The following is a 9,773-nucleotide window of genomic DNA, read 5'->3' as shown; positions in this document are numbered from 1 at the left end:
GCCTGTCCTGGAACTCCCTTTGTAGACCAGGCTGGCCTCGAACTCTTATTGAGGCTGTAGAGGCCGAGCCTCTCTCCTGGCTGGAGAACACTCCCTGAAGGAGACACAAGATCTAGAGGCTGAAAGGGAAGATGGACAGGACAGACGTATGCTTGCCAGGAAGAAAGAAGGGAACTCAAGGCAGGGGGACCAAAGCATGCAGAGACTCAGAGGCCAGGCTGCCTTAGAAAGAGGCAGAGTCTGCTGGAGCTCAGAGTTAGGGCTGGGAGGAGTTGAAGCTGCAAGAGATGGAAAGGGGCAGAGAATGCAAAGCCTTGAGAACAGGCTAAGAAGGCAAGAGGTCGTTTCACAGGCTAGAGAAAGGCATTGAGGGCTGGCCATAGGTGCAGGAGAGATGGCTCAGTAGTTAGAGCACTAGTTGCTCTTGCAGAGGACTAGGTTCAGTTCTCAGCACCGATGGTGGCTCACAAGCACCTGTAACTCTAGATCCAGGGGCTCTGATGGCCTCTTCTGACCTTTGTGACCAGGTATGCATGCAGACAAAACCCTTAAAGCAAATGAATCTGAAAAAAAAGAGAAAAAAAAAAAAGAAAAGAAATTGGGGAGCCAAGAATGGCAACCAGTTTTGTGATCAGTCACTGTTGTCCTCGATGACTGGGATGCCTCGAGGGGTGATTCTGATTTAGGACCTCTTATTCTCCCAGGGAGAACAAACAGATGCAGATCTTCCTTGACCAGTGAGTGCCAGGATGGATTGATTTGTTGCCATGAGTCTGGGATAAGCCCCTGCCTCTTAAACTCACTGAGCACACAAACTAGGCATGGACCAGTTAAAACGCAGCATTTGATAGGCAGTCTGGGATTGGTGAGACCTGAGACTGCATTTCAAAACACTCTCAGGTAATGGTTTATTTCTGAGCTTCTAAAGGACATTAAATTAGCCACAACTCAAACTGACTTTAACAGAAAAAAAAGAATCACACACACACACACAATCAAATATCACAGGAGTACAGTTCAGGCCCAGTTGGCTCACATGCTGTCAGAAAACTGTCTATTTCCCCACCCCAGCTTGGCTTCCTTTGGTTGGCTTCAGTTTGAAGCAGATTCTCCTCAAGCACTGACAAAGTTATCTGCCATCCACTCCAGGGTTACATCCTACCAGCTTACTAGGAGAGAACCTCCTGTATAGTGCCAGGAAACGGGCACGTATGTGACCAGTTATTGAGTCAAGGGATAGACAACTCTGACTGGCCAGGTCTGGCTTATGTGACCACCTATGGAGCCAGGGGGTAGAAAAGTGAAGGACACAGGCGGTCATGCCGGCTATATCGGATGAAGGAGAGAGCAAGGGAAGCTGGGATTCTAGCTCCTCACCTTGCAAACCTCTATCTCACAGGGGTGCCTTCTCAGAGGTAATCCTGGCAGAAGACAAGAGGACTCAGAAGCTGGTGGCCATCAAATGCATTGCCAAGAAGGCCCTGGAGGGCAAAGAGGGCAGCATGGAGAATGAGATCGCCGTCTTGCACAAGTGTGTGGGCCCTGTAATACCCACCCCATTCCCCTGCTTTAGAAATCCTTTGACTTCTGGGCCTCACAGGATGAGAACTGCCTTTTGGCAGGGAGTAATTGGCAGAACTGACCTTCCAGATGAAACTGAGATGCCAGGGCTTGTTTATAGAGGATGATCTGTTCGTAGGGTCTCAAGGTCAACCACCCATATAGTTCTCTACCCACTTAAGCTTCTCCCATAGAGTAAAGCAGACAGACTATTTGCTGACCCCCTGACTCAATTAGCAACCAACTGGTATGTTCATGCTGACAGGAAACCTGCTCATGCTGCAAAGCTTATAGTAACCATTTTCTTCCAGTGCCTCCCATTTCCTAACCATCTGACAGAGGAGATGGTTACTTCATTTCCCTTATCTGGGTGGGGGAGATAATGAGGCCAGCAAGGGCAAGAGACTTGCCCAAAGTTATACAGCAAGCCTATGGGAGAGCCAAGTCTCTCTTACCACCAAGACCAATTGCTACTGGCTCATCTGTGGGGCACTGACTGACCAAGCACCTTGCTTGCCTATGTCACATGTGTTCATGTGACTTTTTGAAGGCCGATTACTTGTCTTTTATCAGTGAAGACACTCGGGCTTAGAGAGGTGACATTCTATTCAACATTACAAACATTACAAGCAACTACTCTGTACCTAGTGCTAGAATGGAGCTGAATTAGACAGACATTCCCTCTTCTTGGAGGTGACCTCTCGGTAGAGGAGCTAGCAAAGGGGTAACACGGGAAACTTAGAAGCCACATTCCCATCAGACTTACAAAGTGAAAATATTAGCTTCCAGGCAGCATATGGCAGAGCAGGATCTGGACCCAGATGTGTCTAGGCAGAGCAGCATTTGGGCCCAGGTCTGTTTGATACCAGAGCCCAGTGCTTGCTCTTCTGTTCTGACCTTCTAGCACCAGCTTTTCCACGGTGGGTTCTTGGTGTCCTGCCCTGTTTGCAGGTGCTGGGGAGTGGGCGAGTCATCCTAAGCTCTGAACCACCTCATTTCTCCTTCTAGGATTAAGCACCCCAACATCGTAGCCCTGGATGACATCTATGAGAGTGGGGGCCACCTCTACCTCATCATGCAGCTGTGAGTGGCCTGTCTGCCCATCCTTCCTCTTCCCTCTGCTGCCCTATTCTCTTGGCCAGACTTTCCTGTCCCTTGCTGCAGGGTTTCAGGTGGGGAGCTATTTGACCGCATTGTGGAGAAAGGATTCTACACAGAACGGGATGCCAGCCGCCTCATCTTCCAGGTGCTGGATGCTGTCAAGTACCTGCATGACCTGGGCATCGTGCATCGGGATCTCAAGGTGAGCTCTGAGGGGCCTAGTGAACCCTGCTAACTCACCTTGTCTGTCCTTGGGCATCTCTCAGCCCCTCACTGGAGCCTCAGTTTCCCATTTGCAAACTGAGCTTCTTGTGACCTACTAAGCCAACTCCTTTATTCCAGACCAGACAGGGACAAAAAATGTGGGCTGGACTGTTATTTTACCTTAACAACATACATGTCCTTTTCTGATAATAAAGACCCTACTTGCTCTTTGTAGGGAACAAGCAGGACAGCAAAGCTTCAGAAAGATGGATAGGGGCTTACACCAAAATACACTTCAGTCCAAGCCAAGTGTGGCAGTGCCTGCCTTTAATCCCAGCACTTGGGAGGCAGACACAGGCAGACCTCTGAGTTTGAGGTCAACCTGGTCTACAGAATGAGTTCCAGCACAGCCATGGCTACACAGAGAAACCCTGTCTCAAAAAAAAAAAAAAAAAAAAAAAAAAAAATGAAAGAAAGGAAGGAAAGAAAGGAGAAAAGGCAGGAAGGCAGGAAGGGAAAGAAAGGGGGAAAAAGAAATACCTTCCAGTCCAGAATGAAAGGGATCTGGGATACAACAGGCTTGGTCTGAAGTGTTGCCATGCCCTGACTGTTGGGACAATCACTGCCTCTAAAAGCAGTAGTTTGCTCATCACTCATCTGTAAAGTGGGTTTGGTTTGTTCAGAATGGCCAGGCTGGTTATGTGGTACGGTTAAAATCAGTCAGGTACTTACTCAAGGTCCAGTACAGGAGGTAAAAAAATATTTTTTTTTGGTAGCACTGGGGATTTCTGTAAGGTTTCTGAGGTCTAAGAAAATCCTTCCCACAATCTTCCTTTTTAAAGCTTGTGACCTTTAGAGAATTTCCTTGGGTTCTTTGGCACTGCTTACTTACCTAGGCCCTACGTATGATGCTAGGCAAGCGCTCTACCTACATGCTCAAATGCCGCCCCAGCCTCTTCTCTCTATCTCACCGCTTTTCCCTTGTTAGTAGTTTTTTAGGTGAGCATACGAAGTCATGAGTTTCATCATGGCATCTTCATACATAGGCGTCACTATACTTTCTTTCTCCATGTCCCCTCCTCCCCTTTCTTCTTCAGTTAGTCTTCCTTCTGCCTCCCTGTTACACTTATTCCATGACTCTTTTTACTTTTTATTCTGAGGTAAGTTCTAAACGGCCCAGGATGGCCTTGAACTGACTGTTGTCAAGGTGAGCCTTGGACTTTGCATTTTCCTGACTCACCCACTGGAATAGTTAGGATCCAGGCTTTTGCCACTTGTTTTGTGTATGTCAGGCTGGCTTTGAACTCAGCATTAGCCGAGAACAACTGAACTCTCGATCCTGCACAACTGCCCGCTAGCTAGCTTCTAATGGACTTAGCAGAAGCAGACAGCGCTGACAGTCTCTGGCTACCTCTGACTGCCCCTTCTCCTCTTTCCTACCCTCCAAGCCAGAGAACCTGCTGTATTACAGCCTGGATGAAGACTCCAAAATCATGATCTCCGACTTCGGCCTCTCCAAGATGGAGGACCCAGGCAGTGTGCTCTCCACAGCCTGTGGGACTCCAGGATACGTGGGTGCGCAGGGCCCTAGGTTAGGGCTGGGGGGGAGGAAAAAGCTAGGAACTACAAGACAGACATTTGTCACCACCATGTCCCCTTCCCTTCACAGCCCCTGAGGTCCTGGCCCAGAAGCCCTACAGCAAGGCCGTGGACTGCTGGTCCATAGGGGTCATTGCCTATATCCTGTAAGTGGGGCACAGTTAAGGTGGCCTGTGTCTAGAGTTGTCTTCCCTGCTTTGTCCCCTCCTTCTGTAGTTATAGCTACCAGCTAAATACTAACAGGGGTATGGAGAGATGGCTCAGTAGTTAAGAGTGCTTTCTGTTTTTCCAGAGGACCCAGGTTCAATTCCCAGTACCCACTCCAGTTCCAGGGAATCTGGTGCCTTCTTTTGTCTCTGTGGGTTCATATACAAGGTGCATAGCCTTACATGCAGGCAAAATATCATATACAAACACACAAACACACAAAACGACAAGTGTTTCCAGCACTGTGTAAACACCAAGGATTTAGCACCAAACCAAGTGCCTGCCCTTAAGAGCTGACACATAGAACCAAGTGGTGGCGCACGCCTTTAATCTGAGCACTCCGGAGGCAGAGGCACGTGGATTTCTGTAATTTTGAGGCCAGCCTGGTCTACAAGAGCTAGTTCCAGGACAGGCTCTAAAGCTACAGCGAAACCCTGTCTCGAAAAACAAAAAACAAACAAAAAAGAGAGAGCTGACACATAGAATCAATGAGTAAACAAATCAGTGAAGAAAAACCAAGCATAGTAGGAGATGGAGATAGATGTCATTTTGGATAGTCAAGGGCTCTTTGTGGAGGTGACATATGAACAGCTTTTGAATGATGTAAAGGATCCAGACAATTTAGGTGTGGGTAGAATGTCAAACACAAAGGTGCTTAGGACAGTAGGCTCAAGGGACAGAGGCCAACTGCCAGATGGAAGTGGGCAAGGCAAGGAAGAGAATTTCCTGTGGGTTCTGACTGGTTCTTGGTGCTGTCCCAAAGCTCCAACCCCTCAAGTCAACGAATTAAAGCTGACATGGGTTTTTCTCTGCCCAGGCTCTGTGGCTACCCGCCCTTCTATGATGAAAACGATGCCAAACTCTTTGAACAGATACTGAAGGCCGAGTATGAGTTTGACTCTCCTTACTGGGACGACATCTCTGACTCTGGTATTGGGTCTTTTGCCTTCTTCATCTGCTCTAGGGGTCTCCCCACTGTCTGTCTTCTGTCGTATCTCCTAGTCCCAGACTAGAAGCTAGTATCATGCTTTACCTTAGGTTCCCTCTATTTGTCCCCTAATCTGACAGATCTGTAGGCATTCATTCAGTCTTCAAATATAGTATTTGCAAAAATAACTCCCCTAATGCTGCCTTCCCTGAGGCTTAAACAGCACACTTCCATCTCCCATTTCATGTCCCAGTTAGGGACCAGCTTGTGATGGCCACACAGTGGCTTTCCATTAGTAGTGTGAGTGCACTGAGTGGATTCTTCTGTAAATATGTTCTCGAGAAAGGAGGGAGCGGGAAGGCTGGGGTGTGTGAGGTGATGCATAAGCAGAGTAGGCCTCGTTGCCAGGTAAGATCAGAGGGACTGAGCACTGTCTTGGGGGTGTCCACGGGCATGGTCATGCTGCATCTTTACTTTTGCCTTGGGGCTTCAGCCAAAGATTTCATACGGCACTTGATGGAGAAAGACCCGGAGAAGAGGTTCACTTGTGAGCAAGCCTTGCAACACCCATGGTGAGAGCTCCCACTGCAAACGATATGTTAGGGTAGGACCTGGGGGCCCCAGGCCTGCCTCCAGCCTCACAGGCAAATCCACGTATTCTCCCATTCTAGGATTGCAGGAGATACAGCTCTGGATAAGAATATCCACCAGTCAGTGAGCGAGCAGATCAAGAAGAACTTTGCCAAGAGCAAGTGGAAGGTTAGCATATACTCCTAATCCTTGGTCCCTCCACTTACACAGCATCTAGTACCAAATGCAAGCAGGACAGGCCCAGGGAGGCTTTCCAAAGAATCTCCTTTGTTCTGGACTCTAGAGGCCACTTGACCTCTAAAGTCCATCCCTAGAGGGCGGTCCTACTCTCCAGGATTCAAGGGCCAGAGAGGTGGTCACAGATCTGTTGGTTGACTAGGAATTAACCAGGTGTGGAGAATATGCCTGAGGCAGAGGGACCAGGGGTGCAAAGAGGCCTGGGTAAGAGTGTGGCCGAATGTCAAGCCTGCTGAACTAGAGGGGCTGGAGGAACTAGGGGAACTAAATATCAAGAGCCCAGGCTGCAGAAGCTGGTAGGGGTCACTGAGATCCTTGCATGCTATAGTGGGGCCCCCACGTTATAGAGGATGATCCCAGAAAGACTGACAGTGGGAACCTGTCCTGAAGAAGGATCTTCTTTCGGGATGCAGAGAAGGCAAGGAGGGAAGTCTGGGAGGCCCAATAGTATCAGAGATGTAGCAGATAGTGGGGCTTGACTCAGAAGCAGCAAGAACACAGGGTGGTTGGCAGCAGGAGGCAGACTCACAAGGACAGATGGGAGGCATGCTGAGGGAGTGAGCCTCGATACTGACCCTAGGAGCAGAAACATGTCTTGAGGAGGTTTAGTTTTAGACATGGTCAACTTGAGAGACATGTAGGACATCTAGGTGGATAAAGGGAATATAAAACGAGAGAAACAAGTATGTAAATTACTCAACCTTTCTGCACTTCAGTTTTCTCCTTTGGAATTAATGCCATTCCAGCACTTGGGGAGGGTGAGGTCAGTCTGCTTGGGGTATGTGAAACCCTGCCTCAAAAGGGGGCGGAGGTGAGTATATAGCTCGGCTGGCAGAGTGATTGCCTAGCATGCACAAAACCCTGGGTGGGAGCATTAGCATCACATTAAAAGTGGGCACGGTGGTGGCACATTCCTATAGTCCCAGGACTCAGGTGATAGAGACAGTACTGGAAGACAGCCTGGGCTACATGACAACCCTTTAAAAAAAAAAAAAAGAAATCAATGCTATTAATAGTGCTTGCCAGAGCCAGAGCCAGGTGCAGTGGCACACACCTTTAATCTCAGTACTTGGGACTTGGGGGTAGTGGTGCACACCTTTAGTTCCAGTAGTTGGAAGGCAGAGACAGGTGGATCTCTGTGAGTTTGAGGCTAGCCTGGTCTACAGAAGGAGTTCTGAGAAAGGCTCCAAAGCTACAGAGAAACCACCCTATCTCAAAAAACCATAAACCAAACCAAACCAAACCAAACCAAAACCAAACAAAAAACAAAAAGCCAAAACCAAATAAAAAGTACTACCTCACAGAACTTTGTGAGGATTAAATGAATAACCATGCAGTGTGCTCAGAGCTGTGCTTGACACATTGTTACATTGTTTGTTACAGGACTATGAATTCCTTTGTACACACCATACATGTGCTCGTATGTAAGACCGAATATAATTTAGTAAGGCCTTCTAGGGTTTCTTTGGAGGACTTGGGGAGTCACTGAGTAACATGTGAGACCCCCGCCGACCCACCGCCCTCAAGGCACCTTTCAGCAGTCCTCCCTCCTCTTCTTCCACAGCAAGCTTTCAATGCCACGGCTGTGGTTCGGCACATGAGGAAGCTGCAGCTGGGCACCAGCCAGGAGGGGCAGGGACAGACAGCTAGCCACGGGGAGCTGCTGACACCAATGGCTGGGGGTAAGCACCAGGGTCCTGTGGGTGGGGACAGGTAGTCCACGAAGAAACCTAAGGCTGGAGCTGGAGCCGCTCCACAGCCACCTCCGCTCTCTTCTCCACACAGGGCCAGCAGCTGGCTGTTGCTGCCGAGACTGCTGTGTGGAGCCAGGCTCGGAGCTGCCCCCTGCGCCACCCCCAAGCTCTAGGGCCATGGACTGAACACCAAGGAAGTCAGGGTTTCTTTCATGGGAGGGGTTGGGGGCAGCCTGCTTCCTCCTCAGCCTAGAACTGGGGAGTTTCCTACCCCATCCCTCTTCACCCCTCTTCCTTCTCACTCCTCACTGCATTTTCCATACAAATGTTTCTATTTTATTGTTCCTTCTTGTAATAAAGGGAAGATAAAACAAGACAGCCCTGTTTCCTCAAACAGTTCCCTCGCCCCTGCTGTAAAAACTGCTTGATTTGGGGGTGCTGGCCTCTGAGGTAGGAGTGGTCACTCTTCTTGGTGAGAAACTGGGTGGGGAAGGAGAAGAGAAGTGGAGAACAAGGGGAAGATACTAACGACATCTTTTGTCCCCTGGGTCCTACCTAGCCTTCCGGTCTCTTAGAGCCCTTCCTGCGTTCTGCTGGTGGCTTCTGAGCCTGGTTTGGTTGGCGTAGATCAGCACTGAACAGCACCTGTGGGAAGGGGCATAAGGAGTCTATGGAAAGGAGGGGCTGCTGAGGTCAGGCTGGGGTCAATGGAGAATAAACTGGGGAAGGGGTGGGAGGGGGAGTCATGGGAATAGGTGGCTGAAGAGTCCAGTGGTCAAGCACGGCTGAGGGAGAAGTCCTTTAGGGTCTGAGCTAGGTATACTTACTGCTTGGGCCCAGCCAGCATAAGGTCCCCAGAGATTCCGGAAAAAGTTTCCTAAGGATCAGTTAAGGAGGCTACATTAATTGATCCACATGCCCTCCATCCTCAGATGGGGAGTATGGGAGCGATAAGTAAGAATGCAGAGATTCTCCAACCTCAGCCCAATGCCCCAGCATCACACATTCTCCTCACCCAGTTCTTTGTTGGCCAGAGGGCTTGGGCCCTTAGCCTGGGATGTGTTAGGTTGCCAGCCGTAGTCACGCTGGGCGATCTGCCATACATGAACGTCCACAGGCACAGCCTGGGGTTTGTCAAGGGCCATTAAGCAGATGCAGTCAGCCACCTTAGACAAAGAGAGAACTGTTGTGTGGAGGAATGGCAGGATCTGGCCAGCATCCAAAGCCATCTGCTTCCTCTTTCCACCAAGGTAGTACTGTTCTGCCTGTTCAGTCAATATGCAGCAATTACCCATTACTTCTAAAAATAGCTTCACGGAGATGTGCTCTGGAGTGAGCACCTGTGTAGGTCATACGATCACTTAACCAGGGGAGAAGGTATGAGCATACTCTTTACAGAGATAAGAAACCTGAGCCTCAGCCAGGTGGTGGTGCCACACGCCTGTAATCCCAACACTTGAGAGGCAGAGGCAGACAGCTCTCTGTGAGTTTGAGGACAGTCGGATCTACAAAGCCAGGACAGTGAGGCTGTTACACAGGAATGTCCTGAGTTCGGTTCCCAGCAACCACATGGAGGCTCACAGCCATCTGTAGTGAGATCTGGTGCCCTCTTCTGGTGTGCAGGCATACAACACTGTATACGAGAGAGAGAG

At 49.4% G+C, this 9,773-nt stretch overlaps 2 protein-coding genes across 5 annotated transcripts in view; one reads left to right on the top strand and one right to left on the bottom strand.

Annotated features, from left to right (window-relative positions):
• Camk1 (calcium/calmodulin dependent protein kinase I) overlaps positions 1-8,497 on the top strand; it is an 11,367-nt gene extending 2,870 nt beyond the window's left edge. Inside the window, exons 3-12 of the mRNA XM_005365001.3 lie at positions 1,400-1,531; positions 2,569-2,643; positions 2,725-2,863; positions 4,314-4,440; positions 4,535-4,610; positions 5,489-5,601; positions 6,093-6,171; positions 6,271-6,358; positions 7,992-8,109; positions 8,213-8,497. Coding sequence (XP_005365058.1) covers positions 1,400-1,531; positions 2,569-2,643; positions 2,725-2,863; positions 4,314-4,440; positions 4,535-4,610; positions 5,489-5,601; positions 6,093-6,171; positions 6,271-6,358; positions 7,992-8,109; positions 8,213-8,307 — 1,042 coding nt within the window. The 3' untranslated portion in view covers positions 8,308-8,497. The remainder of the gene's footprint in view (positions 1-1,399; positions 1,532-2,568; positions 2,644-2,724; positions 2,864-4,313; positions 4,441-4,534; positions 4,611-5,488; positions 5,602-6,092; positions 6,172-6,270; positions 6,359-7,991; positions 8,110-8,212) is intronic.
• The window catches only part of Ogg1 (8-oxoguanine DNA glycosylase), a 9,013-nt gene continuing 5,608 nt past the window's right edge, over positions 6,369-9,773 (bottom strand). Inside the window, exons 5-8 of one of the 4 annotated variants that reach the window (XM_026788100.1) lie at positions 9,137-9,287; positions 8,949-8,998; positions 8,677-8,766; positions 6,369-7,003 (exon numbers count right to left, since the gene is read on the bottom strand). In XM_026788100.1, coding sequence (XP_026643901.1) covers positions 8,677-8,766; positions 8,949-8,998; positions 9,137-9,287 — 291 coding nt within the window. In that variant the 3' untranslated portion in view covers positions 6,369-7,003. Of the gene's footprint in view, positions 7,004-7,864; positions 8,125-8,672; positions 8,790-8,944; positions 8,999-9,136; positions 9,288-9,773 lie in introns of those variants that run through there. The other 3 variants (XM_005365003.3, XM_005365002.3, XM_026788101.1) reach the window with 3 other exon arrangements.

The sequence above is a fragment of the Microtus ochrogaster genome, unplaced genomic scaffold (genome assembly GCF_000317375.1).
Source record: "Microtus ochrogaster isolate Prairie Vole_2 unplaced genomic scaffold, MicOch1.0 UNK1, whole genome shotgun sequence".
NCBI classification, from domain to species: domain Eukaryota; kingdom Metazoa; phylum Chordata; class Mammalia; order Rodentia; family Cricetidae; genus Microtus; species Microtus ochrogaster.
Note: the sequence above shows the minus strand (reverse complement) of the source record. Positions and strands in the feature narration are given on the sequence as shown.